Source organism: Macadamia integrifolia, chromosome 7, assembly GCF_013358625.1.
Source record: "Macadamia integrifolia cultivar HAES 741 chromosome 7, SCU_Mint_v3, whole genome shotgun sequence".
Classification (NCBI taxonomy): Eukaryota; Viridiplantae; Streptophyta; class Magnoliopsida; order Proteales; family Proteaceae; genus Macadamia; species Macadamia integrifolia.
The window spans coordinates 36,119,623-36,137,058 of record NC_056563.1 but is presented as its reverse complement, the minus strand read 5'-3'; the positions used below and the strand labels follow the sequence as shown (position 1 = coordinate 36,137,058).

The 17,436-nt window shown below is 36.0% G+C and overlaps 3 protein-coding genes across 3 annotated transcripts; 2 read left to right on the top strand and 1 right to left on the bottom strand.

Moving 5' to 3' along the window:
* Positions 1–8,985: 8,985 nt before the first annotated feature.
* On the top strand, positions 8,986–10,215 carry LOC122085181 (peroxygenase-like). Its single transcript, XM_042653645.1, has 3 exons — positions 8,986–9,146; positions 9,229–9,535; positions 9,641–10,215. Exons 1-3 carry the CDS (start codon positions 8,999–9,001, stop codon positions 9,792–9,794), a joined length of 609 nt encoding a protein of 202 aa, XP_042509579.1. The 5' UTR covers positions 8,986–8,998; the 3' UTR covers positions 9,795–10,215.
* A 2,438-nt stretch (positions 10,216–12,653) lies between these two features.
* On the top strand, positions 12,654–13,847 carry LOC122083900 (peroxygenase-like). Its single transcript, XM_042651830.1, has 4 exons — positions 12,654–12,815; positions 12,942–13,091; positions 13,172–13,478; positions 13,571–13,847. The coding sequence occupies exons 1-4, from the start codon at positions 12,704–12,706 to the stop codon at positions 13,719–13,721; spliced, it is 720 nt and encodes a 239-aa protein (XP_042507764.1). The 5' UTR covers positions 12,654–12,703; the 3' UTR covers positions 13,722–13,847.
* A 655-nt stretch (positions 13,848–14,502) lies between these two features.
* On the bottom strand, positions 14,503–16,677 carry LOC122083351 (acid phosphatase 1-like). Its single transcript, XM_042651112.1, has 3 exons — positions 16,228–16,677; positions 14,917–15,126; positions 14,503–14,790 (listed from the first exon to the last, which is right to left on the bottom strand). Exons 1-3 carry the CDS (start codon positions 16,617–16,619, stop codon positions 14,613–14,615), a joined length of 780 nt encoding a protein of 259 aa, XP_042507046.1. The 5' UTR covers positions 16,620–16,677; the 3' UTR covers positions 14,503–14,612.
* Positions 16,678–17,436: the final 759 nt, after the last annotated feature.

The window sequence follows — 17,436 nt, the reverse complement described above, 5'->3', positions numbered from 1 at the left end:
ATCGCAAGTCATCGGAAACCTCCGGACGCGTCGGCATGCACCGCCGGAAACCGGCTACCAGAGGAGAGAGAAATTTTTTTTTAAATGCAAAAAAAAAAAAAAAAAAAAAAAAAAAAAAAAAAAAGGCGGCGAGTCATCGCCGGGTCACCTCGGAAACCCTACCGAGTTAACCCGATGTGCAGTGGGTCAACTAATGACCAACTCTGTTTGACTTGATCAAAGGTTGACCGGATCGTTGACCAATTGACCCAGATTTTGACCCGGAATCAATATGCTTGAACCGGATTAGACCGGTTGGCCAAACCGGTTGGTTTGGGAAACTAGATTGATTTTGATCTATTTTTAGTTCTGCAACTTCAAATGACTCGTACGGGCAAACGGTGAAGAATTTTTCACCCTAATTTTTTGCATTGAGTCCAGTTTTCGTGCTCTTCGTTTTGATATATTATGAGCCTAGTTTTGATCAACTTTTATGGTTTGTTTTGTATAAGTTACAAGTATGGGTGGTTAATGATTCTTTATGATTTTCCTATTAATTGGAAGAAATAAAAGAAAATCAACTCATACATTACTTGCATATCAGAATATGAACTTGTTTATTCTTGGTAATGTAGTTCATGCAGTTGCTTATGAATATTTTTTATTCATGCTTAAACAATCCCACTTTTAGCTACCGGAATGAATTTGTAGACTATTACAATAAGATTGGGGGGAATCCACCAGAGTGGTAAAGTTCAATCTTATTGTAATAGAATACAAATAAAAGTCTTCTTTATACAAATCAAAGTCTTCTTTATTTGAAAAGACAGAGAATAATGATTGGTAGCAAAGTTGCTAATGTTCACCCAAAGGTGACATTATCAAAGAAAGGTTAAAGTTAAAGCAAGTGAAAAACAAAATAGGGATTTCTCAACCTAGAAGATGCTGTCCATCCAAAGATGGCTGTACTTTTTGAAAGTTAGAAGAAGTCTCGCAGTAATTACAGATTCTTGAGTGGACTAGTATGTTTTAGACACAAAGGTCAGGTATGTAGTTCCGGTTGACACTCTTGAAGTAATTGATAATTGAGCATTGTAATGTTTATTTTGTTAACAGTTACATGCTTGTTCTTTTACATGTAAATTGATATTTAGTTCATGTTTAAATAACCCACAAATTTAAGCTGCCAGGTGTAGTTGTAAGCTATTGCAATGGAATTGATGGAACCCACAAAAGTAGTAAAATCTAAGATTACTACAATAGGTTTACAACTCAAAGATTTTGTCTTATATTCAAAGACATAGAAAATTGTTAGCAGGAATTAGGTAATATTTGCCCAAAGGCGACATTATCAAAGATAAGCATAAATGCAAGTGTACTCTAGGCAGACCTTAACCTAGAAGTTGTTATGCATCCAAAAGTGATAGTAATTTTTGAAGTTGAAGAGCTCCCACGGTCATTGTAGTTTTTGAGTGAACTAGTGCATTCCAGACCTAAAGGTTGAGATTGTAGTTCAGTTGACACTTTGGTTATGTTTAATGGTTAGTGATGTAATATTGGTTTTTATTGATGTTACATATATTAATTAAATATCGAATGGATTATTCTTCCTTGAGTTGAACCATTAAGCTAATGTCTTTAAGAGTGGCTTGAGAATATAGAGGTCTACATATGTCTCAAAGACCTAGTTTTCTATACTAGGAGAACCAAATAAATAGTTTGGTATTATACCTTTAAAGCAAAGTTTTTTGCCCTAAAAGGTATTGGACAATTGATCAATGGCAATAGGGTGGATGAGGGTTTCATCCACTATGACCATAGGTTATAGGTTTATTTAATGTGTTATTTTTTGTATTCCGATTGGATCAATTCGGATTGGTTGAGTTGGATTATTGTTGATTTTGATCAATCCAATACCAAGTTCTCAAACACTGCCATTGTTCTCTGAAAACATATTTATGAACATTAATTGATAAATGTTTGGTTTCTTTTGTTTTTGGGCCTATGTGAACAAGTTTATATGTATGTCACATTTAACGAATTGTATTCTCCAATAAATGGAATAATTTATGACTGGTCGAACCAAGTGGGAGAATAAAAGTATGGATCTTAAGCTGTTTTATGTGGCTCGACCAGTGGGAGAATAAATTCGGTATACTAGGTTGCTAGTGGGAGAATAAATTCAGTGTACCCTATTGTTTTTCATGCAAAAGAATTATTTGGAGTTTTGCATTGATTTAATATTATCATGATATTGAAGAATTATTTATGGCTGAAATATATAGTAAATACATATTCATGTCATTTTGTACTTGAATGTTTTGTTTGAAACACCCTATGATGGATTAATATATTAGAATTAAACTAAGTGTGAGCTTCCGCACATTTTATGCTACACAGTATATTTCTAGGAAGCTATGAAAGGATTGGATGGAATCCACCAAAGTGGCACATCCTATTATTTCATAGTTTTTCCAAGCGCAGCAAAGTTGGTGACATTTGCCCAAAGGTGATGTTACCCAAGTTAAAGAAAATACATGTATGGAAAGGATTATAACTTAGAGGTTTCTAAACCCACATGTGATAAAAGTAATTGTATTTTCATAGTAAATTTGGATTTACAAGAGGACCAATATATTCTTAGCCCAAAGGATAAAAATGTAGTTACGGTTGTGACTCTTGTGTGTTTTATCTGCTAGATGTACATTTATTGTGCAGTTTATCTGCTAGGTGTACATATTAAATTTTCTAGCCCGGTTATTTGGTGTGTGTGATTCATACCTGAGATTTTTAGGGTTACTTGATCTGGTTTTAGCTCTCAGGGAACCCAAACAGATGTTGTTGCTGAACAAAGCACAACTGAAGGGAAATAGGAACAATTTTATTGCCCTATTAAGTTTATAATGACTTTGGAGTAATTTTGGATTGATTTTATCTTAAATTCTGTTCTCTGAATTATTTATGTACATTTATGCTTCATTTGTTTGTATTATCTCTGATTGTGTAAGAAACACATTAAAGTATACACTTTGTACATATATTCATCTCTAATGTGGAAAACATGATAGGAATGAGTGAAACCCACCAAAGTGGTACATTCAGTTCAATTGTGTGTTTCCCAAGGTAAAGGTGACATTTGCCCAAAGGTGATGTCATCCAAGTTTATCGACAAAGTACTCAAGAGCCATATTTTCTGAGATTGGTGTTATTGAGGTTTTTGATATGCTTGGTTAATGGGAGTTTTATGATCTCATTTAACCAAAGATATCATGGTGGCAAAAGCCAAAGTTTAATGGCAATGCTTAGCCAAGGTAATTGACGATAATCTGTCAGAATTTGTGATGTATGGTGGTATTTAGCCTATGTCCAAAGAAGTGGTGGTTTACCACAGGCGGTTTGCCAAAGTTTGTGATTTATGGTGGTATTTAACCTAAATCCATGGAAGTGGCAGTTAGCCATAGGCAGTATGCCAAAGTAAGATACTAATTCAAGAAAAGGGCAGTTTGCCAAGTGTTGATTAATATCAAAGTTTTCTATCTGTGAGGTTTTCAAGGTAGGCTGATCTTTAGATCAAGAAATGACCTATAAGGAAATGTATGTTTCATGTGATCACAGGTATGATATCAACTCTTTATATATATATATATATGTTTCCAGGCGATTTGGATAATTATATGCCGTATATTGAGGTGTATTTTCTACTATTGTTCAACAGTAGAGATTATTGATTGGATCAAAGTTTGTTTGAGTGGTGTTCAGTCTTGGGATTATTTGGCTAGGAGTCAATGGAAATACATCAGTATCAGTGTAGCCCAAGTGGGAGATTGTTATGATTTTTATGTGGGCTTAACTGATACTGATTGATCCATTGGGCCCAAGCAATTATAGACCCACTCTGATTAGGAAACTCCTAGCTCTTTCCATTGTGAAAGTGGAATAGGGTTTTAGGGATTCTATTATAAATAGAATACTAACAGTCCCTGCAGCCATTACTTTACTTAATGCCTTATTGGTTTTGGGAGCACGGCTTTCTCACAAGAGCAAGTGCACAGAAAGAAAGGAAACCCTAGAATAAGAGGCTGCAGAAGATCTCAGTAGAAGGACTCCACTTGCGTAGTTCGTCATTGTCATCTTCATGGGAGTAATGTTTAACTACATGGGACAGAGGTTCATGATCTATGTTCATGGAACACAGGTACTTCTTTATTCCCATTTATGGTTCATGTCATGGTTGTCCCATTGATTATTATAGATATGGTAAATCTATATGGTTATGTATTTTAAGATGGGATACTTTATTGTTCTGGGTTTAGGGACTACACCTATGATTAATCTTTTATGATTGGTTGATGATTCTTGTATTCTAAACACTATAGGGTTATTCATATGTTTAATATGGTAAAGAATCCCCAACAATTGGTATCACAGCCAACCCTTACAGTGTTAGAATCAAGGAAAATTGATTTTGTATAGGGTTTGTGTCCCAAATCATGAAAATCATAATTTTACTATTAATTAAAGATCTCATATGGGAAAACTTTCTTCACGAAAGTTGTAGAGCATGAGAAGACGATCGCGGCGGTATGCCGCATGTCACCGAAAACCTCTGGACGCGCCGGCACGCGCCGCCGGAAACCGGCTGCCAGAGGAGAGAGAAATTTTTTTTTTTAATTCAAAAAAAAAACGGCGGCGAGTCATCGCCGGGTCACCTCGGAAACCCTACCGAGTTAACCCGGGGTGTAGTGGGTCAACTCATGACCAACTCTGTTTGACTCGGTCAAAGGTTGACCGGACCTGGATTTTGACTCGGAATCAATATGCCTGAACCGGATTAGACCGGTTGGTTTGGGAAAGTAGATTGATTTTGATCTATTTTTAGTTCTGCAACTTCAAATGGCTCGTACAGGCAAACGGTGAAGAATTTTTCACCCTGGTTTTTTGCGTTGAGTCCAATTTTTCGTACTCTTTGTTTTGATATATTATGAGCCTAGTTTTGATCAACTTTTATGATTTGTTTTGTATAAGTTACAAGTATGGGTGGTTAATGATTCTTTATGATTTTCCTATTAATTGGAAGAAATAAAAGAAAATCAACTCATACATTACTTGCATATTAGAATATGAACTTGGTTATTCTTGGTAATGTAGTTCATGCTTTTGTTTATGAATATTTTTATTCATGCTTAAACAATCCCATTTTTAGCTACCGGAATAAATTTGTAGACTATTACAATAAGATTGGGTGGAATCCACCAAAGTGGTAAAGTTCAACTTTATTGTAATAGAATACAAATCAAAGTCTTCTTTGTTTGAAAAGACAGAGAATAATGATTGGTAGCAAAGTTGCTAATGTTCACTTAAATGTGACATTATCAAAGAAAGGTTAAAGTTAAAGTAAGTGAAAAACAGAATAGGGATTTCTCAACCTAGAAGATGCTGTCCATCCAAAGATGGCGGTACTTTTCGAAAGTTAGAAGAAGTCTCGCAGTAATTGCAGAAACTTGAGTGGATTAGTATGAAGTTCCGATTGACACTCTTGAAGTAATTGATAATTGAGCATTGTAATGTTTATTTTGTTAACAGTTACATGCTTGTTCTTTTACATGTAAATTGATATTTAGTTCATGTTTAAATAACCCACAAATTTAAGCTGCCAGGTGTAGTTGTAAGCTATTGCAGTGGAATTGATGGAACCCACCAAAGTGGTAAAATCTAAGATTACTGTAATAGGTTTACAACTCAAAGATTTTGTCTTATATTCAAAGACATAGAAAATTGTTAGTAGGAATTAAGTAATGTTTGCCCAAAGGCAACATTGTAATGTTTGCCCAAAGGCGACATTATCAAAGACATGCATAAATGCAAGTGTACTCTAGGCAGACCTTAACCTAGAAGTTGTTATGCATCCAAAAGTGATAGTAATTTTCGAAGTTGAAGAGCTCCCACTGTCATTGTAGTTTTTAGTGGACTAGTGCATTCCAGACCTAAAGGTTGAGATTGTAGTTCAGTTGAAACTTTGATTATGTTTAATGGTTAGTGATGTAATGTTGGTTTTTATTGATGTTACATGCATTAATTAAATATCGAATGGATTATTCTTCCTTGAGTTGAACCATTAAGCTAATGTCTTTAAAAGTGGCTTGAGAATATAGAGGCCTACATATGTCTCAAAGACCTAGTTTTCTATACTAGGAGAACCAAATCAATAGTTTGGTATTATGCTTTTAAAGCAAAGTTTTTTTTGCCCTAAAAATGTATTGGACAGTTGATCAATGGCAATAGGGTGTATGAGGGTTTCATCACTATAACCATAAGTTATAGGTTTATTTAATGTGTTATTTTTTGCATTCCGATTGGATCAATTCGGATTGGTTGGGTTGGATTAGTGTCGATTTTGATCAGTCCAATACCAAGTTCTTAAACACTGCCATTGTTCTCTGAAAACCTATTTATGAACATTAATTGATAAATGTTTGGTTTCTTTTGTTTTTGGGCATATGTGAACAAGTTTATATGTATATCACGTTTAACGAATTGTGTTCTCCAATAAATGGATTAATTTATGACTGGTCGAGCCAAGTGGGAGAATAAAAGTATGGATCTTAAGCTATTTTATGTGGCTCGACCAGTGGGAGAATAAATTCGGTATACTAGGTTGCTAGTGGGAGGATGTTACTAGTAGAAGGTCAGTATACTAGGTTACTAGTGGGAGAATAAATTCAGTGTTCTATATTGTTTTTCATGCAAAAGAATTATTTGGAGTTTTGCATTGATTTATTATTATCATGATATTGAATAATGATTTATGGGTTCAAATATATAGTAAATTCATATTCATGTCATTTTGTACTTGAATGTTTTGTTTGAAGCACCCTATGATGGATAAATATATTAGAATTAAACTGGGTGTGAGATTCTGCACATTTTATGCTGCACAGTATATTTCTAGGAATCTATGAAAGGATTTGATGGAATCCACCAAAGTGGCACATCCTATTATTTCATAGTTTTTCCAAGCGCAGTAAAGTTGGTGACATTTGCCCAAAGGTGATGTCACCAAGTTAAAGAAAATACATGTATGGAAAGGACTATAACTTAGAGGTTTATAAACCCACATATGATAAAAGTAATTGTATTTTCACAGTAAATTTGGATTTACAAGAGGACCAGTACATTCTTAGCCCAAAGGATAGGAATGTAGTTACGGTTGTGACTCTTGTGTGTTTTATCTGCTAGATGTACATTTATTGTGTAGTTTATCTACTAGGTGTACATATTAAATTTTCTAGCCCGGTTATTTGGTGTGTATGATTCATACCTGAGATTCTTAGGGTTACTTGATCTGGTTTTAGCTCTCAGGGAACCCAAACAGGTGTTGTTGCTGAACAAAGCACAACTGAAGGGAAATAAGAATAATTTTATTGCCCTATTAAGTTTATAATGACTTCGGAGTAATTTTGAATTGATTTTATCTTAAATTCTGTTCTCTGAATTATTTGTGTACATTTATGCTTCATTTGTTTGTGTTGTCTCTGATTGTGTAAGAAACACATTAAAGCATACACTTCTGTACATATATTCTTCTCTAATGTGGAAAACATGATAGGAATGAGTGAAACCCACCAAAGTGGTACATTTAGTTCAATTGTGTGTTTCCCAAGGTAAAAGTGACATTTGCCCAAAGGTGATGTCATCCAAGTTTATCGACAAAGTACTCAAGAGCCATATTTTCTGACATTGGTGTTATTGAGGTTTTTGACATGCTTGGTTAGTGGGAGTTTTATGATCTCATTTAACCAAAGATATCATGGTGGTAAAAGCCAAAGTTTAAAGGTTGTGCTTGTTAAGATTTATTGGCAGTGCTTAGCCAAGGTAATTGACGATATTTTATCAGAATTTGTGATGTATGGTGGTATTTAGCCTATGTCCAAAGAAGTGGTGGTTTACCACAGGCGGTTTGCCAAAGTTTGTGATTTATGGTAGTATTTAACCTAAATCCATGGAAGTGGCAGTTAGCCATAGGCGGTATGCCAAAGTAAGATATTAATTCAAGAAAATGGCAGTTTGCCAAGTGTTGATTAATATCAAAGTTTTCTACCTGTGAGGTTTTCAAGGTAGGCTGATCTTTAGATCAAGAAAGGACCTATAAGGAGATGTATAGTTCATGTGATCACAGGTATGATATCAACTCCTTATATATACGTTTCCAGGCGATTTGGATTGATAATTTTCTATTGTCTGTAACATTAGATAGTTATATGCCGTATATTGAGGTGTATTTTCTACTATTGTTCAACAGTAGAGATTATTGATTGGATCAAAGTTTGTTTGAGTGGTGTTCAGTCTTGGGATTATTTGGCCAGGAGTCAATGGAAAGACATCAGTATCAGTGTAGCCCAAGTGGGAGATTGTTAGGATTTTTATGTGGGCTTAACTGATACCGATTGATCCATTGGGCCCAAGCAATTATAGACCCACTATGATTAGGAAACTCCTAGCTCTTTCCATTGTGAGAGTGGAATAGGATTTTAGGGATTCTATTATAAATAGAATACTGACGGTCCCTGCAGCCATTACTTTAATGCCTTATTGGTTTTGGGAGCACGGCTTTCTCACAAGAGCAAGTGCACAGAAAGAAAGGAAACCCTAGAGTAAGAGGCTGCAGAAGATCTCAGTAGAAGGACTCCACTTGCGTAGTTCATTGTCATCTTCATGGGAGTAATGTTTAACCACATGGGACAGAGGTTCATGATATATGTTCATGGGACACAGGTACTTCTTTATTCCCATTTATGATTCATGTCATAGTTGTCCCATTGATTATTATAGATATGGTAAATCTATATGGTTATGTATTTTAAGATGGGATACTTTATTGTTCTTGGTTTAGGGACTACACCTATGATTAATCTTTTATGAAAGGTTGATGATTCTTGTATTCTAAACACTATAGGGTTATTCATATGTTTAATATGGTAAAGAATCCCCAACATTTTCTTTATTTCAATTGTACACAGACATGGCGAGGGCCTTGGCTGCGCCTGATACAGAGCACGCCAATGGGACGTATGGTCACTACCATTACGACATGAGTGTCCTTCAACAACATGTATCTTTCTTCGATCGAGACAACAACGGCATCATCTACCCTTGGGAAACCTTTGCAGGTAAGGTGTTCTACTAAATTCCTCAATAAACAAGTTATGCAATACATAGCTGAGTCAAGTCGAATCAAATCTGAAATTTCAGGGCTACGTGCAATTGGGTTCAATATGATCGCATCATTGGTGATGGCCATCGGCATCAATGTTCCCTTCAGTTACCCAACCTTGACCGGATGGATTCCATCTCCTTTCTTTCCAATTTATGTTCACAATATACACAGAGACAAGCATGGAAGTGATTCGGGAACTTATGACACTGAAGGAAGGTATGTTCCAGTGAATCTGGAAAACATTTTCAGCAAGTATGCACGTACAGTTCCTGATAAATTAACGTTTGGGGAGATATGGAACATGACTGAAGGCAACAGGGTAGCCTATGATTTCTTTGGCTGGTTCGTTCCTAATCTCTGTTTTTTTTTTTTTTTTTTTAATAAAGATTCCATCTGAAATTTCTTGAAAGGTTTTTAAATTTCTTAATTTTCTTGGGTTTTTGATAGGATTGCAAGTAAACTGGAATGGGCAGTTCTGTATGTGCTTGCAAGAGATGAAGAGTGTTTCTTATCCAAAGAAGCTGTGAGGCGCTGCTTTGACGGTAGCTTATTTGATTACTGTGCTAAGATGCAGAAAGGAGCTGTTGATAAGATGGGATAATCTAATGTACAGCTACTTCATATCTCAGGCTCTTACCTGCTCAGATTTGTAGCTTCACGGTTCCAATAAACAAATGAGAGATCACTGTAATATAGCATCATCCTCTGTTTTTAGGAGTTTGCCATAGCCACATCTTGATACTTCACATGAGTGGATCTTTGCCTGAACCATATAAGTATCCACATTAAATTGATAGAAGTTCATAATAATAGGAGACATGACTGAAAGACCCTTTTTCCTCTAAGATGGTCGATAAGATAAGGAATGGATTCGTGAAATCCAGTTGCTTAAGAAATTTGAGAACCCTTAAATAACCCTCTTTTATAAGAAAGACGTTCTCATCTTATAAGTTTTTAATTTAAATCCTTTGTACATAAATTTTAAATTTTTTTTATTTATTTATCAAGATAATATCATGGAACAATGTATCAATTTGCCATCCATATTTTGATCTGTATCTCTGCAAGGTGGTTAATTTTTTTGCTTCTCTCCTTCATTGGAGATGATTTTTTGTCTAAGCAATTGGTTTGTAAGGTTATAAATAAAAAAAGAATAATGGTTTTTTGTTGATAGGGACAAATATAAATGTTCTTGATTACGTCAATTGATGAATTTTTTCCTTCCCTGAAAAAAAGGTTAAAAAAGGATGTTGCTTTGCTCCAGTTCTAAGTTGTACTAAATTTCGTCTAATTTTTTCAAAGAAAAAATAATATATTAAAAAGAAGAAGAGGATAGCGATACAGTCAAAACAATAAAAAATTGGGAGGATATATCAAGGCTAGGGATATAAATAAATACTCGAAAATCCTAGGTTTTGATCAATTATTATTTAATCTATTTAACTATTCGATGTGATAATAAAATATCCGGAATCTGTTTACGAAAGAGAATTAGAATTTCATTTCATTCTACGTATCCAGTTGAATAAACAAATTGAATTTGGAGAGTGGATTAATAAACAAATTCAAATTTGGATAGTACTTTATTTTGTTTGAATTCGATCTGTTTACATCCCTAATCAAGACCCTGGGGACGAAACAAACTTCGTTTATTAGAATTATGGACTAATTAACCACATTAGAATGTAATTCTTCCTTTCCTTTAGGCATGTTTTCTCTTGTTTGTTTTTAATATTTTCATTTAGAAGACTACACTTAGAAGTATACAATCGATTCTAATTTTAGAAGAAAAGAATAGTGAAAAATACATGGCTACCGACTTTTGGGTTTTTTCTAGTGGGGCTTGCTAGTTGGTGGTGGTGGTGATGACAATAGCGGGAGCGGCGGCAATGTGGTTGTATCAGCAGACATCAGTGCTGGTAGTGGCAGCGACGCCCTTGCAGGGTGGTGGACATGATGTTTGTAGAAGCAGAGGTAGACGGAAACTAGGGTACAAATGTCAAAAATGTAAGTGAGAGGGGGAGAGACATTGTTTTGGGTATTTTTGTAATACCCAAACTCGATTTAGTAATTCCATTTAATTATCACAAACATCAAATGGGTAATATTGTACATGAAAACCTGATTTTGTGTAATCTTAGAATTTTCCAAAAGAATAAGTCTCTTTCGGGATAGTGTTTTTATGGCTAAGCTCATTGGTTGCTTTTGCCTTCAAATTGTGTATAGTATTTAATAGAGTAAGTCTCTATTAAACATCAATATTTCTTGTGTACAACTCTTTCAATATCTTTTTTCTTTTAATAGTTTTAGTTAATTTATAATATATAAAAATAAGAAAGTTTTCTTAAACGCATAGAGACGATTCACCCACCATCTTAGTTTTCTTAAATGCATAGAGGACAATTCACCCACCATCTTAATTTTCTTAAATGCATAGGGGACGATTCACCTGCCATCTTAATGTTCGCAAACCCTTTTAGGGTTTTAAGTAGAGGTGTCAATACTTAAATCAAACCCATTAAACTGACCCAAACCAAGCCGATTGAACCCGGACCAAACCGAACTGAAGGCTATTGGGCCAGTTTTGGTTTGGGAGACTATAACCCCACCAACAAATCGAACCCGCATTAAAAACTGAATGAACCAGAAACCAAACCGAAATCAACTTGAAACCTAGATCAAAACCAAAATAAATTGATAAGAAACCGAAGAAATCCAAAATTCATTAAAAAAAAAATCAAAATTTACATAGTTTTTGTATTGAAAATCAAACTCAAATTGGACAAAAAACCAAAACCAAACACAACAAAATCTAAACAAATTGAAATTGAAATTTTCTTATTGATTTGATTTCGGTTTCACCATTCGCACATTGAAACCGATTCAACCCAGATTGAAACTGGGCCAAACTAAACCGAACCATTGACACCCCTAGTTCTAAGTCGTGCCACCGATTTCTCTCTTTTAGATTGTAGTTTGTTGTTTTTTCATAACATTCAGATGTATCAAGAGAATAGCATGAAACAAAGGTTATTACCGATCTGATCTTATCTATCGCATATCCATTTCAGCTTCACAACTTTTTCTCGAAAAAGTGGTTCGATTGATGAGATTTGGTATGATACTTATGTGATCATATTTCTTCTTGAAACTTACTGATTTGACCCTATAAGGGGGACCACACCACCCAAATTCCATATTATGAAATCCCATTCTTGTAGTTGGGTTAAAAAGGAACCTTTGGAGTCGTCTCTTACAGTACAATACAGGTTCAAATGAATCAAATGAATCAAATGAATCAACCTCCAAGATGTATCAACATTTTAGACCTTCCAACATATTAATCCAACGTTCAACAACTGCTTTTCAAAGTTCAAAGAGTGCAAGTAACAACAACCCTCGAATGCATTTCGAAATCACACTTCTTTCCTCATAGCCATAGAATCCTTATATAGCCATGGAGGTCTGGTGTTTAGAGAGAGAGAGAGAGAGAGAACACAAGATTAGCAAATGGCAACAGAGCCATCATCGACCGACGCATTGGAGACAGTGGCAAGGCAAGCGCCTGTAACGGCTGAACGATGGGTCCGGAGCGACTTGGAGCAGAGCCTCCCCAAGCCCTGTAATTTTTTTTTTTTTTTTTTTTTTTTTAAATGCTATAGATCTTGTCTCCTCCTCTGCTTCACAAGCAACTGGGTTGTAGTTCATGGTGACCTCTTTTTATTTTTAGCTTTTCAATTGTAAACAGACATGGCAAGGGCTTTGGCTGCGCCAGATACAGAGCACCCCAATGGGACGGATGGTCACAACCATCACGATTTGAGCGTCCTTCAACAACATGTAGCTTTCTTCGATCAAGACAAAAACGGTATCATCTATCCTTGGGAAACTTATGCAGGTAAGGTGTCCAACTAAATTCCCCAATGAACAAGTTGTGCAAGATATAGCTGAGTGAATTGATTAAATCTGATATTTCAGGAATGCGTGCAATTGGGTTCAATATGATCGCATCATTGGTGTTGGCCATCGGCATCAATGTCGTCTTCAGTTACCCAACCTTGCCCGGATGGATTCCATCTCCTTTCTTTCCGATTTATGTTCACAATATACACAGAAACAAGCATGGAAGTGATTCGGGAACTTATGACACTGAAGGAAGGTATGTTCCAGTGAATCTGGAGAACATTTTCAGCAAGTATGCGCGTACAGTTCCTGATAAATTGACGTTTGGGGAGATATGGAACATGACTGAAGGCAACAGGGTCGCCTATGATCTCTTTGGCTGGTTTGTTCCTAATTTCTATATATGTTTTAAAGATTCCATCTGAAACTTCTTTGAAGGTTTTATGAATCTCTAATTTTCTTGGGTTTTGATAGGACTGCAAGTAAGGTGGAATGGGTAGTTCTGTATGTGCTTGCAAGAGATGAAGAGGGTTTCTTATCCAAAGAAGCTGTGAGGCGCTGCTTTGATGGTACCTTATTTGAATACCGTGCTAAGAGGCAGAGTGGAGCTGATAAGATGGACTAATCTATAAATGTATAAAGTATTGAATTAAAATATTTTTGTAAAGACATTTCCATGTCTCAGCTGCTCATATTTGCAGCTATATGGTTCCAATAAACAAAAAAAGATATGAAGTGTATTTAAGTACTATATTTGATCACTAGAACCTGGTCTATGTAGTTGTGGCGTTAGTATGGGCCGCGGGACTAATCAGGTTAAAAGCCTGAATACCCGTCGATAGCCAAAAAAAATAAAAATAAATAATAATAATAAATAAATAAATATTGCTATAGCATCATCGTCTCTATCTTGATACTTCACCTGAATGGATGTTTGCCTGAACCATGAGAATCTGAGGCACTGTTTGATAATGTTTCTGTTGTTTCTGTGTCAAGAAACAGCAGAAATCGCTATTCATGTTTTTGGACCAAAAAATAGATTTTTTGGTGTTTGATAAACTTGCTTCTCGAAACGGTTTTTGCAGACATAATGCCACTAAAAAACCCAATAGTATCATCGGATGCTGAAAAGGGAGAGAGGGGTCAGTTGCTTCTTTTTTATTTTAAATAGTTGAGAGATTAATCAAGCACAACAACCCTTTTTTTTTTTCTTTCAAATTCGTTTCTATAAACGACGAAACAAGTTGGACTTGTTTTGTCAAAGTCGTTTTTAGAATTGTAGATAGGCATAAATTTTGATTTATGTTTCTAGAAATGAGTGAAACGGAACAACTTTATCAAATGCTTTCTTAGGTTGTTTCTCCATTTTTTGAAACAAGAAAACGCAGAAACGACAGAAACAAAACGTTGTCAAACGGTGCCTAAGTTGAGTCAAATTGGTTGAAGTTTCACATTTAATTTGGATCTGAAATGATCCATTACTGTTTATGATCCAACTCATTCCATTGGAGGCCTTTCAGGGAATGTAGTATAAGGAATTGGGAAGCTTAAATGTTCTCATGGCAGTAGGAAGTCCCAAGAGGCTGGTCCACTGTGATCCAACCATTCCCCATATACGATAGCCCTCACTGATCAGCATTTTCCTCTGCTCAGCTTTGAACTGTTGCACTGTCTTGCCATTGTCCTCACAACTCCTATATTATGTATAATGACAACACTATTAATGACTAATCTTGAGATATAGAAAGGGAGAAAGGAAGAGAATTGAGAAAAGAATCTAAATTTTATTTAATTAAGTGGAAGGATAGAGTTTTACTAACCTTAGCATGAGACCAGACCACCCTGTGTAACCAACTTTAAAGAGGTTGTCAGTAGTGGGATCCCTTAGGTGCTCTCCTTTTGAAGATATTATGAAGATCTTCATCCCTTTCCCTTTTATCTGTTTGAAGAGGTTCAGTGAGTGCTCAAGAGCTGGAGCTTTCCTTTCCCACACCCATTTTTCAAAAGAGGTAATGTTATACTTCTCCCCCCTGAACAAAACGATTAACCAATATCAGTAAAAATATTATTAATGGGGTTGTCTAAATGACATCTTTATAGTGGAATTTTTTTTACTGCTATCGGGCCTGCTTGCAGCCAAAGAAATTAAATCTCGAAGGGCATTTGGATGATACAAAAACCCAAGAGGATATTTGTGAACACAAGATGTCATTGACTGCAAACTAAGTAGTTGTAACTTATTTTGGATTATCCGGTGTTTTATTCCTCAAAGTTAAGTCAGGGGTTAAATAAAATTTCAAAATAATTTGAAGTGATTTACCATTATGTAAGTTATCAAGATTTTTCATTGTCTTGACACATTTTTTTAATACAAATGTAGTAGGGTATGATTTTACCCTTACTAAAAATAGCAAAGAAATATTACCCGCTAGTGCAGATACACACTAGCGCTCACAACCAATTGGAGGGCTGACATTAACATCTTCAGAGTGGGGGGAGTATAGTCTTTCCTTACCCATGTGTTTAGGCATATAACTGTGCCAACGAGTAGTGTTCTTTCTTTCATAAGTCCTATATGGATTGGTGAGTGTTCTATTGGACAGGATATTTAATGTACACCCACGCACATGAAATGCTGATGTGATAGGTAAATCACTCTTGGCTAGGTTGGTACACAATCAGGGAGGTGCATATGGTCTGGTTATAGATGGGCCTTCGTATCTCAGCCAAGCCCATCTCATCCCATCCCATCCCATCCTGGCCTAGAAGCCACCCACAGGCCTTACTCGTCGATAGGAGTTCATATTAGGTTTTCGTTCTCACATGGACCTATGACGGACATGTGGATTCCACTAAGACCAAAGTCTAACATAGCGAAGAGAGTGACTTAATTAATGAAGTCCACATGTTCGTCATATTTCTGTAAACAGATCACGAGTCAATGATATATTAATTGCTTTGATTGTGATCTAGATACTGCTTAAAACGGTGGGATCCCATGTGAAAACCTGATCTGAACTCCTTTTGATTAGCTAAATTAAAGATCTATAAAGAGACTGGGAAAGATTGAACTACCATGATAAAATCTGGGAAGTAAAGCAATTGAGAATAAAGTAGAGAGTTCGATCTACCCATTACGATGCTTCTTGAAATAAGGAACAGTGGAGAGGAGGGTATCATCAACATCGAAAACCCAGGCATCCTTGCCATCTCCAGTCAACTTGAAGGTGGTGCTGAGATAGATAGTGCATTCCTCGATTGCTTTCGCGGAATCCACCTTAAACTGAGTGGAGCTCATGTATTTGCCGATGTAATCTGTGCATTCTTCTGGAACAACCTCGAAGTTGCGAATGTTGTGGAGCTCCACATTAATCCTCCAAGCTTCACAGTAGTTCTTGAGGGTTATCTTCATCCCATTTTTGTTCTTCACTATCCTCTGGTTCAAGATGTTCCAATCTGCAACTGCTACCCCAACAAGTAGGCTACAGATCAAGCTCAGCAATAAGCCCAGATGTCTTCCCATTTTCTTCTTCTTCTTCCTATTCCCGATTACAATGACAAAAAAAAAAGAGGGGGGTGAACAGGAGAAGGGAGCCTTGGGTCTTTATATTACTGGGCTTTCCTTTAATTGAAATCGTTGGATGAGATGATGATGGTTTGAAGATTGAAATAACCCCACAATGCACATGGGTGGTGGCAGGCATGTGGGGTCTCTTGATTGTATATCATATCCTGCACAGCCCACACAGCCCATTAGAGTTCACGTGATATTATTATTAGTTATTGAGGAAATTATGCCTCTCTCTCTCTCACACACTCTCACAGAAAATATACGTGAATCCAAAAGTTTGAATGAATTATGATTTTTCCCCTATAGTTTGAAAAATTCTTATAATTACGTTCAATCCATTAGTTACTGTGAAATTAGAACTATTAGTTGATGATGTCACCTTATATGATGCATCTTAATACCAAAAATACCCTTATATTAAGGTGAACTTACTAATACACCCTTCCTTAAAAAAACAAAAGGAAAGAACGTTATATTTCGTTCTTCTTCTTCAACTTAGTTCTTTTGCAACCTTATTTCAAAAGCCTTCTACAAATCCATGGTCACTGATTTGACGAAGTTGATGTGAACGCCAGAGGCCGCGATGCTTACTGGAACATTCAAGACACATGAAGATGCCATATGCTACCAAAGCCCACTGAGGGTTCTTCTGAGAGGCAACCATTGATGTCCGATCCTGGGGAGCGGTTCACACTTAACCGACCACGACTTTGGGGTTGGATTACAGATTCACTCATTCTCTGTGTTCTAAAGACCTCGCTCTCTTCTC